The sequence below is a fragment of the Boleophthalmus pectinirostris genome, unplaced genomic scaffold, assembly GCF_026225935.1.
Source record: "Boleophthalmus pectinirostris isolate CB_2022bp ecotype Guang Dong unplaced genomic scaffold, ASM2622593v1 HiC_scaffold_20, whole genome shotgun sequence".
NCBI classification, from domain to species: domain Eukaryota; kingdom Metazoa; phylum Chordata; class Actinopteri; order Gobiiformes; family Gobiidae; genus Boleophthalmus; species Boleophthalmus pectinirostris.
The window spans coordinates 28,793,868-28,808,323 of NW_026571153.1; the positions used below are offsets into that span (position 1 = coordinate 28,793,868).

The following is a 14,456-nucleotide window of genomic DNA, read 5'->3' on the forward strand; positions in this document are numbered from 1 at the left end:
TTACTGTTTGAGAGAAGAACTTTGTTTGTGTGTTTGTGTGAATGAAACAAAACACAACTCCATGTCTGTTTGTGATGAGAAAAACTATATGATACATTATATATGTAAGAATACTGACCTTTGACCTATGGAAGATGTGAAATCATAGCTGTTACCATGATACCGAATCTTAGGGAATAGACTTGCACAAAGTTTGGACAACGCCTCTGAAGGGGTTCACTTTGAGACACTCTACCCTTCCCCCACTTTCTTGAACCTCCCTATCCTGGACCTGTCACCCAAGTCAAGACATACTGACTTGTGTTCATGCACTCCCTATGTGACCCCTTAAAGGATTAAAGATCTTTTTAAAAACTAACTTTTGTATAAAGCTTCACCTACTGATAAATCAGTTGACTGAAGTGAGTTCACTGACTATAATCAACAAATAAAAGACACTCTGGGATTTTGATGGAACAATCTCTAAATCTAAAATAAAAGCCAATAGACTTTCTCCAGAGAAAGAAAGAAAGGAATGAAATTCAATTAATTCAATGAACTAGTGCCAGTGTGTTTTAATACTGATTTGTAAATGTCATGTGAATACTTTATTTGTGTAAAACTGTTAATGTTCATAGTGTGTAATATGAGAGCTGTGTCACAACACTCTCCACACAAACTCACATTCCACACGCAGACCCACCATTGGTCAGGTTTTCCCGCTTATCTTAAGATTTAAGACAAAGAGGACAGACCTCACCCCAGTTCGCTCAGTTCTGACCAGTTTGTTCGTTCAGATCTCAGTTCAACAGCAGAAGATCACAGAAGCAGTTCAGCTCAGAATGGTCAAGATGTAGTAGAGCCGAACAAAAGGGACAACGCCCCAGTTCTCCCTCTGTTCGAAGCTGTGCCCGTCGCTTGACGTGGGTTTTTTTTATTCCAATACCTGTAACTGATCTGATTTGAAAGCGAAGTTTTCATATTTTTGCAAATTTAAATATTTGCATTTTTGCAGACATAGTCTTTTTGGTTGATGAGCCTTAATCTGTGACCAGCGCTGTTTGACCTCACAGACACTGAAACGTGTCCTCCAATCCTCTGGAACACAGGAGAGCGTCCCTCAGCCTGACGCCGACTGAGCCTGGAACATTGATCAGATCATGTGGCCTTCGTTCATTTCTTTCCGTTTGATTCTTCAGAACCGACGTCCTGAGAAACTCAAACCTTCATTGGACCTGTGAGGAGCACATGGTGACTGGACAGCTCCACGCTGTCACAGAATGGGTTGCTTCATCAATTTAGACTCAACACAGAACTTTAGATAACTCTTAAAGTTGTGCCTAATCTCATATTTCTAGACACCAGTTCAGAGCGACCTACACTCATTTGCATATTTCATATTTAAATACTGTCTGTTTAATTTGGTCCACAGTTTGCTTTGGTGAATAGTGATGTTCCAGTGATGTCATTCAAAATATGCAGGTCACTGAAATGGACAAGAATTTACAAACCTTCAGATCAATTGTTTAATTAATTATTAATTAATTCATTAACATAGGTCATTGATTAAATTGGATTGGTAATATTTCTCAACATTTGTTGAGTGGTGTCCCCAAATTTACTTCTAGTCAGAGCCGAACACTCACAAAGGCCACATGAGCGCTGCTTTAACTTAGAACTCCTAAATTCCAATCTGTAACATCAGTTACCCCCCTACATCATGGTATCACGCTGTGAGCCCATGTACATTTCTCCTACATATTTTGGTGCTCCGGTGTTGGGCCAGATGTAGTCACACTACATATAAGATCAGAAAACTGTGTCATATGGGCCTTTTATATCTGTTTACTCAAAACACAGAACTCTGAATGTATTTTATGGCGTAAGAAAGCTTTCAGAAATATTGTGCCAATAGAAATCTGTGTGTATTTGGGAAATCAGTGCATGTTTGTCTGTAGTTGTGCATAAAATAAATATTTGTAAACTCTCAAATGAATCCAGTCGTACATAAAATATATTGTGTGTATTTTATCCTTCAGAATATGAATTGAAAAGTTACAACGTCAAGAATTATAATCACCAAATGAAAATTTACGATTACATTTTCATCAGTACAAATACAAATTCACAGACGGGACTTTACTGTCAAAAATACTTCATCACTTCACAGACATTATTTATCGAGCAGAAGAAACTTCGATCAAGATCAAGTCTGTGCATGTTTAAGTTTGTAGCAGAGGGTTAAAAACAGAGTAATGACACAACAAGGAGCTACAACAGCGACCAACAAGTGGGTTCATTCAAATTTATTGTAAAAATGTCTAGTCTTGCCACATTGAATTCAGGAACCGAACGCTTCTGTATAATACTGTGTAGAAACACCTCCTCTGAACGGGAAACTGCACCTATATCTTAGTAGAAACACAGTGGAGCCAGTTGGTGAACATCAGATGTAACGTTATCCCAGGGATAATTAACAAATATCAGAGTTCTCTGTATGTTTAGATTAAAACATTCACAGCTACAACCACAGTGAGCATCAGTCAGTCTTAACCTTCACTGTCCTGGTTACAGACAGTGGGTTATATATGAGTTATAATGAACTAACAAATCCATCCAACAACACGGTGACGTTATACTCACCAGTAAATACTGAAGACATACCAAGGTGTTGCCTGTAAACATGAACATTAATTGATGCTGGAAGCTGCATTAAACTGTAATGTGTAACAGTTCATTGACTGTGACGTCTCTAACCAGCCGAGGAACTTTTGGTCCCATTTCATGTGAGAAATTCAGCTGAGATGAAGGTTAAGACTGACTGATGCTCACTGTGGCTGTAGCCGTGAATGTTTTAATCTAAACATACAGAGAACAGTGATATTTGTTAATTATCCCTGGGATAACGTTACATCTGATGTTGCCAACTGGCTCCACTGTGTTTCTACTAAGATATAGGTGCAGTTTCCCGTTCAGAGGAGGTGTTTCTACACAATATCACACAGCAGCGTTCAGTTCCTGAATTCAATGTGGCAAGACTAGACATTTTTACAATAAATTTGAATGAACCCACTTGTTGGTCGCTGTTGTAGCTCCTTGTTGTGTCATTACTCTGTTTTTACTCTCTGCTACAAACTTAAACATGCACAGACTTGATCTTGATCGATGTTTCTTCTGCTCGATAAATAATGTCTGTGAAGTGATGATGTATTTTTGACAGTAAAGTTCCGTCTGTGAATTCGTATTCGTACTGATGAAAGCGTAATCGTAAATTTTCATTTGGTGATTGTAATTCATGATGTCGTAATTTTTCAATTCGTATTCTGATAGATAAAATACACACAATATATTTTATGTACAACTGGACTCATTTAAGAGTTTACAAATATTTATTTTATGCACAACTACAGCCAAATATGCACCGATTTCCCAAACACACACAGATTTCTATTCTATGCGCACAAATATTTCTGAAAGCTTTCTTACTCCATAGTACTTGTATACAGTGTGCATGTGGCAGCATTATTCTGTTTAACGTGCTGCAATGATTTTTACCAGGAAAATTGTTCAGTCAATTATTATTTTTTAACCTCTGAGATGGCATCAGCCCCAAATCTTGTACTTGGTCTTGTTTTTATTCCCCATGTCAGTACTCATAGATGTCACTGAGTTTTGCAGCTTCATGAGTATTGTTTAACCATTTAAAGGGCCTCACGTCACATCAGTGGTGATACTTTAAATTGACATCACAAAAAAAACATGAACTTTGTCCCTTTAAACCCAGTTTCACTGTTACCACAGACACCTTTACAAGCAGACTATACTCAAGCGGATAAACCCGGGCGTCAGAAACGTTCAACCACATGAGCAAGAAATATTTAAAGTTGGCGAAGTATTTAAAGTATCTTCTATTATGATTATTATGAGCTCCATTTGTCTTATTATGGGCCTTTGTGGTTGTCAGTCAGTGGTATTAACAAAATCAACCAATCAGGTGGAGTTCCGCATGTGCTGTGTCCAATCAGAACCCCTCATCACGGGGCTTATATTTCATCTTTGCTCACTTCAGATCACAAGTGACAAGATGCTCTTCAAGGTTGTGGCTGTGATTCTTCTCTGGTCTCATGGTGAGTATGAAAACTAAAGCATTTCTTCACTTGATCATTTCTACATTTATATAATTCTATATATTTCTTTTTTTTTTGCAGTTGAGGCTCAGCTTCAGTTTGGACTTTTCCAAAAAGTGAGACTCGGAAACGTGCTTCATGTGAACTGTGAAGTCAACAAAGATTGGGTAACTTTGGTCTGGTACAAACTGGACACCAACAGGAGATTACAAAAAATAGCTATAGAATTTCGTGTTTCAGGTCTTATATTCAAAAATAAACATTACTCATTGAAGTCCCACGATACTGGTAGTACTCTGACTGTGGCAGACGTAACATGGGAAGACGCCGGCACGTACTACTGTGGAATATATAAAAACGATTATATAGACTTTAGAGCAGGAACCGTTGTAGTGGTTGAAGGAGAGTCCAGGTCCAGACCATCTGTGCTCCAGAGTCCAGACTATATCAGAGTGCAGCCAGGAGACTCTGTGACTCTCAGCTGCTCATTTAACACCAGCCTCTGTCCTGAAGAAGACACCAGTGTCACCTGGGCTAAAAGTACTTCTGCTTCTCAAATGTCTTCATGGAACCCCAGGATTACCACGATGTTCTGTGAGAAGAGCGACATAGGAGAAACTTCATGTGTTCATAAAGTGACCCTGACCTGGAAGGACTTCAGTTCTGCTGGAGTTGGGACCTACGTCTGTGTGGTGACTGTCTGTGGACACACGCTGCTGGGTACAGGGACCAGGATAAAACAAGGTGAGGACTGGTTTAAAGGTGCTCTGTGAACTTTTCTGGTGGACTTCCCGCCGTAATCACAGTGGAGACAGGTTAATGATCAGATTAATCGAAAAGCAAGTCTGCACATGGTAAGGATTCAAGTTTTTTTAAGGCATTTTTGAGCAATGAAACACCTGTAATTGAACAAATGTAAGGGAGATACAATATGTTTAATGCCCTACTGTGGAACATTCCAAGCAAAGAAACAACATTCCCATGGAGACAAGTGTGTAGCAGACCATCCACCTTAGAAGTTACACAGTGCACCTTTAATGCATTTTCAAGGTGTATGTAAATGCAAAGCAAATCCAATAGTTTTTACAAAGGAAAAGTGAGAGCTTCAGATGTTTTTTCTTAGTGAAGAAAAAAAAAAGAAAAATCCAGAACCTGTGCTCCTTAAGGACAAGGCTCAAAGTCTCGCAGTGAAAAATGTTGCATGTTTGTATTATCAAAACTTGATCGAAGCCGTGATAAAAGTTCAAAAGCAGAAGACGGTCTGAGTTTTTTTTTTTTTTTTTTTTGGTTTTATGGTTCAGGACGATTGCATTTCAACACAGCTAGTTTCAGTGTGTGTGTGTGTGTGTGTGTGTGTGTGTGTGTGTGTGTGTGTGTGTGTGTGTGTGTATAATCCCTCAGTTTTCCAGGTCGTCCAATTGACCGAATTTAATTTCTAATTTGCTATTTTAATATCATTAACATCGACCAAATTCACATTTTAATGCCTTGTACATGCCTCAAATCTATTCACAAGAAAGTCCCATTAAAAATAATTTGTGCATTTAAAATAATGATACAACTCAGCTTTTTTTTATTTGTATAATCAACTTTTTTTTTTTTTTTTTTTTTATACAAGTAGCTGAAAATGTAAGTAAGTTCCACAGTGCACTTTAATGTCACACAATGTTTTCACTAATGAACTTTAAATAAAAGTCATCCATATTTGTAAAATCATAATGTTATTTCCTATCATAAAAATGAAACATAGACAGCCTAAGTATTTTGAGGGCTTAAAATACAATGTGTGGTCAAATAATAATGTGTATTTCTTTTTTATTTTGAAGGGAATGAGGAGCGCGTAAGCCCAGCGGCCGTGGTCCTGATTCTGGTGTGTGTGGCGTTTGCAGTGACTGTTCTTCTTCTACTGCGACTGATAAGAAAAAACAAGACGCAAACTACAGGTGCTGGTCACATTCATAAAACATAGAAACAAACTTATTTTTGATTAATTAATCCATAGATGTATGCAAAGTTTGAAAAAAATAAAATCCTATCCTGACTTATGATACTTTCAACATCCCCAAAACCACTGAAAATTCACCTTTTCACAAATGAAGATTTAAGGTACACTGTGTTGTTACAGTCGGAGGTTGTCCTCTGCATTTGACCTTTCAGTACTGCTGGGGTCATCTCTCTGGAGCAATGGGCATGATGCTTGAGCACCTGGTCTTGGTCACGACTCCTTTAGCTGGAGGTTTCTCTTATTGTGCACATTTTGGGCTGATGGGAGAAACCACAGTGCTCAGAGAGACATAGAATGTCCGGGGAGTCACTGCAAACTTCTGTTGTGAGGAGAAAGTGTCACTCAGTTGCTGTTTGTGTTGTTATTTTTACTTTAGTTTTTTGTAACTGTGAATGATCTCACCACAAATAATATCAAATCCATAACAGAAACTTGTATATTTGATTCACAGAAGTGGAGCGAGACACTCACAGATCTCCTGAAGATTATGAGGTCAGCAACTCTCTCTCTCTCTCTCTCTCTCTCTCTCTCTCTCTCATATATATATATATATATATATATATATATATATATATATATATATATATATATATATATATATATATATATATATATAAGAAATATATCAAAAATATCTGCACAAATATTTCTGCATAAAATCCGTGCGTATTTGGTTGTAGTTTGCGCATAAAATAAATATTTGTAAACTGATGCTCGCTGTGGCTGTAGTCGTGAATGTTTTAATCTAAAAATACAGAGAACCTGATATTTGCTAATTAGCCCTGGGATAACGTTACGTCTGATGTTAGCCAACTGGCTCCACTATGTTATCTAACATATAGGTGCAATGTCCCGTTCAGAGGAAGGTGTTTCTACACAATATTATACAGCAGCGTTCGGTTCCCAAATTCAAGACATTTTTACAATAGATTTTAATTAACCCACTTGTTGTTCGCTGTTGTAGCTTCTTGTGCTATTACTCTGTTTTTACTCTGCTACAAACTTGAGCTGCACAGTCTTGATCTTGATCGAATGTTTCTGCTGCTCGATGGATAATGTCTGTGAAGTGATGACGTATTTTTGACAGTAAAGTTCCGTCTGTGAATTTGTATTCATACTGATGAAAGTGTAATCGTAAATTTTCATTTCTTGATTGTAATTCATGACGTCGTAATTTTTCAATTCGTATTCTGATGGATAAAATACACACAATATATTTTATGTACGACTGGACTCATTTGAGAGTTTACAAATATTTATTTTATGCGCAACTACAGCCAAATATGCACGGCTTTCTATTTTCTATTTTATGCACACGAATATTTTTGACAGCTTTCTTACTCCATATATATATATATATATATATATATATATATATATATATATATATATATATATATATATATATATATATATATATATATATATATATATATATATATATATATATATATATATGCATGCATGCATGTGTATGTATTCATTGCTCGTGTTGTGTTCCAGGCTGAAGAGAGTCACACTTATGCCCAAGTGAATCGACGGCCCGCACAGGCTCCAGCAGAGCTGCTCACCTACTCTGTAGTGAGAATCTCTCGAGCCAAATGAACCGCTACACGAGAACGGAGGCTCCAGTGGATTCTTCAGCATTTCTGTGGGGGTCTACTGTTTTACATGTTACATAATGTGACCCAGTAACTTGGTCTATATGTGGTGTTTGAGTGTTTAACATGTCTGTAGACAAATGTCTCTTTGACATTTTTTTTAATCTGTGAAAGGAGCAGGGTTTATAAGATTTATCTTCTTCCTGTTCGTCTTGTTCATGCAGCAAAGACAAGGCAAATAATGGTTGGAATATGTATTTATGTTAATTGTCAGATTATTTGTTGTTGTTGTTATTCTCTTTACCTTAATGCCTACAAAATAATAGTATGAGCAATAAATAAAGAAAATATAAACTCCATGAATCTATATCTGTAATTTTAATTTTGTCTGATTTTCTTCCTTGTATTTGAGCAAACTTTGTCCTGACACATGTTTTGTATGGACAGTTCTTGAGGTCAAAGAAAATCAGTCCATTGTGTGCTGTCTACATCATCAAATAACAGGAAGTGGGCTAGTTGTTGTTAGCTTTACTTTGGCAGCAAAACTGTCCTCTGGCATCTGAAAGTTGTGAAACGTGTCAATAACACAACTACAATCCCACTCAGCAAACCGATGAACTTATGTCAGAATGTAACAGTGCATTCATATTTCACTGTCGTTTTTGTGTTTGTTTGGTTTATTTTGAAGGGGCAAAATCAACTTTTTTGAGATTTCTACTAAGTTATAATGTCCTTCAAACAATACATGTCTGACTACTTTAGAGATCTCTACTGGGCCCTGTTCAAATTCTCCTTAAGGTTAACAGTTTGACCCTCAGCCTACAAACCCACGTCACCCCTGATGGCAATTTTCCATAAACATACAGAAGCATGACACAAAACGATACACGACAACTTAACAAACCTGATATAATGTGCAGTAGATTCATTAGTGGGATGCATGTTCATTGTAACGTGGCAGCGCTCTGAAGGGGGAGTGAGCTAAAATGATGATCTAAATATGTGTTAGAAATGAAAACCGAAGTGCAATACACCCTCTTTAACAGAACTTAAATAAATAAAATGTGTGCTTGTAAATGTGTATTTGTTTGTATTCTGTATTATATCTGGTGAAGGGTTTGTAACCTTTAAGCTGTTCTATATCAAGTTTCATCAGTTTATTTAGTACACCTACATCACTTCGGTGAGCATGAGCATAAATATTTTAGGCCCTACCAAGAAAAGCCTTTGTAGTGCATGCAGTGTCTCAACCACACAACCAGTGTGAACGTGTCTCTGCAGCAGAGCATCATGGCCACAGCTCTACTCATGGTCAACATGAAGCTGAGTTCAACAAAAGTACTACTTCTGAAAACAGCTGATGTAGGTTTGAGGTTTCCAGTCTAAATACATGTTCTTATTTTATACACACTATTGACTTAAATCACAAGTACATTTTTACTTTTCAAAATCTATTACAACACTTTTGTCGAGGAATCAATCAGTAGCACAGAGCTTTACTATTTATATTTATTAAAAACAAACCATCCAATCCAACCACCCCATAAATAAAGAACATGAGACTGAGGACAGAAAATGTATGTTTCAGCATCCTATTTGAATGTCTGTGATCAACAGTCTGCGGCTCTCAGTGATGTTACAAAACCAACCAATCAGGTGGAGTTATGTGAAGGCAGTTGTCCAATCAGATACTCCGGTTCAGGACCATAAAGTTGGTCTCCTGCCTTCTTCAGATCATAATCACCTACACCGAGACAAAATGATGTCTGTTCTGAGGGTTCTAGGTGTGATCCTGATCTGGACTCAGGGTAAGTTATGACACTGACACATCTGATCTTTATCTTTTTCTTTATATAACTTCATTTTTTTTATTCCAGCTGAGACACAATCTCAACCTGAATTCTCTCGAACCACAACACTGGGAGCCACATTACATGTAAACTGTCAAGTCTACAGTGGTTCAAGAACTGTGGTCTGGTACAAACAGGACTCCAGCAGGAGACTACAACTGATGGTATCAGCAAATAGCCATAAAGGTCAAAATCTCTACAAAGATTCCCGTTACTCTGTGCAGTCTTCTGAAGACAGAAGTACTTTGAGAGTGTCACGTGTGACCTGGGAGGATGCCGGCACGTACTACTGTGGAGTCATGAACGAGTACGATGTCAACTTTGGACCAGGGACTGTGGTGGTGGTTGAAGGAAAGTCCAGACCTCCACCTTCAGTCCTGCAGACTGTTCTTCCTTCAGTCCAGTCTGTGGTCCAGAGTCCAGACTACATCAGAGTGCAGCCAGGAGACTCTGTGACTCTCAGCTGTTGGTTTAACACAAGCCTCTGTACAAAAGACCACATCAGTGTCCAGTGGAAGAAAAAGAGTTCTACATCAGGAACAATGTCATGGAGCAATGGAACCAAGAATATCATCTGTGAGAACCAAGTCAACACTGGAGAAACTTCATGTGTTCATACCCAGACCTGGAGTGACCTGAGTTCTGCTGAAGGTGAGATGTTTGTCTGTGTGGTGACGGCCTGTGGACACACACTGCAGGGCAGAGGGACCAAAATCCAGCCTCACGGTAAGAAGCAAAGTAACATTAACAGCTCTTTTCATTTCTTTTACCAGTAAAGGAGTCTTAACATTAACATGATACTTGAACATCAGTTGTATACTCGAGTATTATTGATCAGGAGCAAAATTGACTCATATTCTTTCTGTAGACACAGACTCCTGTATAGAAGGATCATCTGTCGTGTTTTGTCTGAGGCCAACAGTCTTAGCAGTGATTGGGTTGAGCACTGGTCTTGCAGTTCCCCTGCTTGGGCTGGTATGTGTGCTGTGCAGAAACCACCAAAAACAAGAGCCAGGTATAAACTTTCATGTATTTTCCCTTTTTCAATCATTTCAGAATTGCACTGTGATAATGAATTAATAATGAATGTGTTTGTTAGACACTGGCCGTGGAGTTCATCAGGACAACCAGGTCAGAGTCATTTGTCGTCCATATTCAGATAGTCTTTACTCTCATCTGCATGTACACAGATTAATTGTTTGTGCTCCTTTTTAGGCTGAAGATGGAATCATCTATGCACGGGTGAATGTAAGCCCCAGCAGAGGCTCAAGAGAAACCTCCTGAGGAGCCACCACTTTACTCTCCAGAGAAGATTCATCCAAAAGACATAATATCACACAAGCAGAATTTAAATAGAAAGCTACAAGGATTTACTGTATTTTATTGTGTTAAATTATCATTATTATTATTAATATTATTATTATTATTATTAATAATAATAATAATAATAATAATAATAATAATAATAATAATAATAATAATAATAATAATACACAGCATGTTTAAAGAGGCACAACATATTCCAACATGCTACGCACATTTCAGTGTTCTGTATTTGCAAACTCCCTCTCTTGACGCAAGTCAAACTGTCTTAAGCTGAGTGAACATTTTTCTTGCATATGATAAATAACTGTAATAAAATGTTTTGATTGTGTCCTTTTTATCTATTAAAAAAATTATAATAATAAAAAAATAACTCTCAAACCCTGTCTCAGTGTCAAATTGCAGAGTACAACTTGTAGTGGCTTGTATTCACAGCTTTGGTTCTTTTAAAGTTGATACTTAGGAGATGTATTTGTGTAGTTGACATGTTTGACTGTGAGCTGATAATCCTCTGAACTGTCCCTGGTCTTGGTTGTGAGGTGTGGATCGTTACTTCCTGAGGCGTGTTCAGTCTGAGTGACCTGCTGCGTCTGTCAGGCCGACCCCTCCTCAGGAAGAAACAACAGCTCTGACCCACAGCTAAAATGATCATGAAAATGTGTATTCTGGCTGCGAGCATGGGCCTCTCCACGGATCTGACCTGTAATTTGGCCTAGCGCCGTAGCCTGCTAGACGATAGATAAAATGATAGATCATTTTAATACAAACTACTGAGAAATCCAGGCAAAGCAATGACATCTCCATGACCACAAACATTTGGCAGACCCTGCAACATAAACAAATTAATCCACCAGAGAAAAAACATGGCTAAAATAACAAAAAACACTGTAAATGTTCATGAAACAAAATACGCTTTCAAATCTGTTTCTGTAAAAGACACAGAGAGAGACACATACTTGGATACTTCATTGATCCAGAGTGAAATTCAAGTTTTGCTGCATCATTTACAAGGTGCATTCCTCAGATTCACAATCAGAAATGAACAAATATTTTGAATGATTTAGTTCCAGGTTTACGTGATACGTGACAGGTAGCCTCTTGTCATGTATAATCAATGTTTGAAAGTTTCTCATCCACTTGAGGTGCTGAGAACCTAAGAAAAGGGTATTCTGTGAGCTTCTACTCACCACAAGTCGACATATATATCATACTAGAAACCCCGGGGGCCAGGGCCTTGAAACTACATACATACATACATTCTCTGAGGGTTGCTTTATTTTTCTGCTATGACAAGAATATATATGGATGTAGAATGAGTTATGAAACAGTGGCATGTCAATTTTATCTCAACAAATCATCTCATAACCCTCGACCTTAGTGGTAAAAAGATGAAATACATCTCACATCTTGTTGGAGGTGAGGTTACACAGAAACATTTTATAATGTTAAATTAGGATTCAACTATGTTCATAGTATAACAGACACGTGGTTTGTATTTCACCGAAATATGCACCCCATCTCTAACTGGGGAACCAATCAGGTTATGGCACATGGATGTTTTGACCAATCAGATAGCGATGCTCGCACCTTAAATTTCATCCCCTGTTTATTTTCGATCAGAATGCTTTTGAGAAACGATGATTGTCTTTCTCGCTGCGATCCTGCTCTTGCCTTTGGGTAAGTAACATGATCAGTACAACATGATCAATACATTTGAAAAACCTTGACTTACAGACGGCATTTTTCTCAGGAAAGGCTAGTCAGCTGAAAGTCCTCCAAACATCTCCAGGAGCCACATTTCATGTAAACTGTCAAGTCTACAGTGGTCCAAGAACTCTGGTCTGGTACAAACAGGACACCAGCAGAAGACTACAACTGATGGCTTCAGTAATTAACAATAAAAGGAAAAGTATATACACTGAAGATCGTTACTCTGTGCTCGATTCTGAAGTTAATAGTACTTTGAGTGTATCAAATGTGATCTGGGAGGATGCCGGCACGTACTACTGTGGAGTCATAAACGAGTACGATGTCACTTTTGGACCAGGGACTGTGGTGGTGGTTGAAGGAAAGTCCAGACCTCCACCTTCACTCCTGCCGTCTGTTCCTCCTTTACTCCTGCCGTCTGTTCCTCCTTCACTCCTGCCGTCTGTGCTCCAGAGTCCAGACTACATCAGAGTGCAGCCAGGAGACTCTGTGACCCTCAGCTGTTCATTTAACACCAGCCTCTGTCCACAAGAACATACCAGTTTCCAGTGGAAGAAAAAGAGTTCTACTTCAGAAATCATTTTATGGAGCAGTGGAACCAAGAATATCATCTGTGAGAACCAAGTCAGCACTGGAGAAACTTCATGTGTTCATAACCTGACCCTGAATTGGAAGGACCTGAGTTCTGCTGAAGATGAGACCTATGTCTGTGTGGTGACGGCTTGTGGACACACACTGCAGGGCACTGGGACCAGGATTTATCTGCACAACATCATAACATGTAAGTACATTTTTTGTGTGTATTCATCCGTTCAACACATGTGCAGTTTCAAAAATGCTTCATTTCCAAGTCTACAAGAAAACTTTCACATTGTTTTTTTTAGATTCCTTCAGTCCAAATGTCATGGCTGTGATTGGGTCAAACATTGTGGTTGGACTGGTGGTGTTTGTGCTTCTGTGGGGGATTTGGAGAAGCAGCAATAAGTCAGGTACTGTCCATATAGTCATCTAGAACTTCCACAGAGTAATACCTGCTTTTAATCTTAAAACTATTCTACAAAAAACTATGTTATTTTGACAGAAGTGGACTCTTATGACCGAAGATCTTCTGACAACAGTGAGGTCAGTCCACTATTCTACTATTCATTTGTGCAAATAACCAAACAAATAAGAACCTCCCATTGTGTAATGACTGCATTTTTTAAAACAAAAAAATATCTGTAAGAATTGGAGAAGCTGACAACCCACAATGGAAAATTACTGATTTCCCCCACCCCATATTTCTGCCCACATGTCTGTACTTAATTGTGGTTATTTATAAAAAATTAAGACATGCAGCCGACATATAAATGTCCATCTGCAGTTTGTTACAGTGAGTTGCCACAACGGAGAGACATGGTTTCTCACTTCAGTGTTTAACAGGAAGTCAATGGTCCCATTTATATTATTAAGCAGTTTTAGATACACATTGCATTTTTAATGAACAAAATGTAAAATTTGTATTTGCTTAAGATATAATCAATAATAAGGATATTATTCAGTTACATAAATCTTGTAGTTTTTGTTTTTGTTTGTCTTCTTCTACATACTGTCCATTTTCCAGTTTCAGGATGACGACACCCTCACATGTGCAGAGGAGAGTTTGGTCTCTTCTTGCCGACTGACAACAATGAAACACAGACGAGACCCCGACATTTACTCTCAAGTGTGGTACTGTCACCGTGAATGAAGTCGGATCAAATGCCAAGCAAACTTTTACTTGTAACATTTTATATTCACAAATAATACTGAAGAGAAATGTGTACGATGCCGATTCAAACAACCAATTTGTGCATTGTGTTGTAAAATAAACTACATTCAGTAA

General features: G+C 38.0%; 3 protein-coding genes across 3 annotated transcripts; all 3 read left to right on the plus strand.

Annotated features, from left to right (window-relative positions):
• Positions 1-4,025: 4,025 nt before the first annotated feature.
• Positions 4,026-7,716, plus strand: LOC129409711 (uncharacterized). Its single transcript, XM_055156228.1, has 5 exons — positions 4,026-4,106; positions 4,188-4,850; positions 5,933-6,049; positions 6,563-6,603; positions 7,615-7,716. The coding sequence occupies exons 1-5, from the start codon at positions 4,064-4,066 to the stop codon at positions 7,714-7,716; spliced, it is 966 nt and encodes a 321-aa protein (XP_055012203.1). The 5' UTR covers positions 4,026-4,063.
• Positions 7,717-9,471: 1,755 nt separating this feature from the next.
• On the plus strand, positions 9,472-10,846 carry LOC129409712 (T cell receptor alpha chain MC.7.G5-like). Its single transcript, XM_055156229.1, has 5 exons — positions 9,472-9,520; positions 9,590-10,288; positions 10,431-10,577; positions 10,662-10,693; positions 10,778-10,846. Exons 1-5 carry the CDS (start codon positions 9,472-9,474, stop codon positions 10,844-10,846), a joined length of 996 nt encoding a protein of 331 aa, XP_055012204.1.
• Positions 10,847-12,717: 1,871 nt separating this feature from the next.
• On the plus strand, positions 12,718-14,456 carry LOC129409837 (uncharacterized). Its single transcript, XM_055156637.1, has 4 exons — positions 12,718-13,373; positions 13,477-13,581; positions 13,674-13,714; positions 14,196-14,456. The coding sequence occupies exons 1-4, from the start codon at positions 12,764-12,766 to the stop codon at positions 14,319-14,321; spliced, it is 882 nt and encodes a 293-aa protein (XP_055012612.1). The 5' UTR covers positions 12,718-12,763; the 3' UTR covers positions 14,322-14,456.

Coding starts and splice junctions, on each gene's coding strand:
- LOC129409711 (XM_055156228.1), top strand. CDS start 4,064: ATGCTCTTCAAGGTTGTGGCTGTGATTCTTCTCTGGTCTCATG. Junction 6,050..6,562: donor AAACAAGACGCAAACTACAG/GTGCTGGTCACA, acceptor TTTGATTCACAG/AAGTGGAGCGAGACACTCAC. Junction 6,604..7,614: donor GATCTCCTGAAGATTATGAG/GTCAGCAACTCT, acceptor GTTGTGTTCCAG/GCTGAAGAGAGTCACACTTA.
- LOC129409712 (XM_055156229.1), top strand. CDS start 9,472: ATGATGTCTGTTCTGAGGGTTCTAGGTGTGATCCTGATCTGGACTCAG. Junction 10,578..10,661: donor CCACCAAAAACAAGAGCCAG/GTATAAACTTTC, acceptor TGTGTTTGTTAG/ACACTGGCCGTGGAGTTCAT. Junction 10,694..10,777: donor GAGTTCATCAGGACAACCAG/GTCAGAGTCATT, acceptor GCTCCTTTTTAG/GCTGAAGATGGAATCATCTA.
- LOC129409837 (XM_055156637.1), top strand. CDS start 12,764: ATGGCTTCAGTAATTAACAATAAAAGGAAAAGTATATACACTGAAGAT. Junction 13,374..13,476: donor TCTGCACAACATCATAACAT/GTAAGTACATTT, acceptor TGTTTTTTTTAG/ATTCCTTCAGTCCAAATGTC. Junction 13,582..13,673: donor GAGAAGCAGCAATAAGTCAG/GTACTGTCCATA, acceptor TTATTTTGACAG/AAGTGGACTCTTATGACCGA.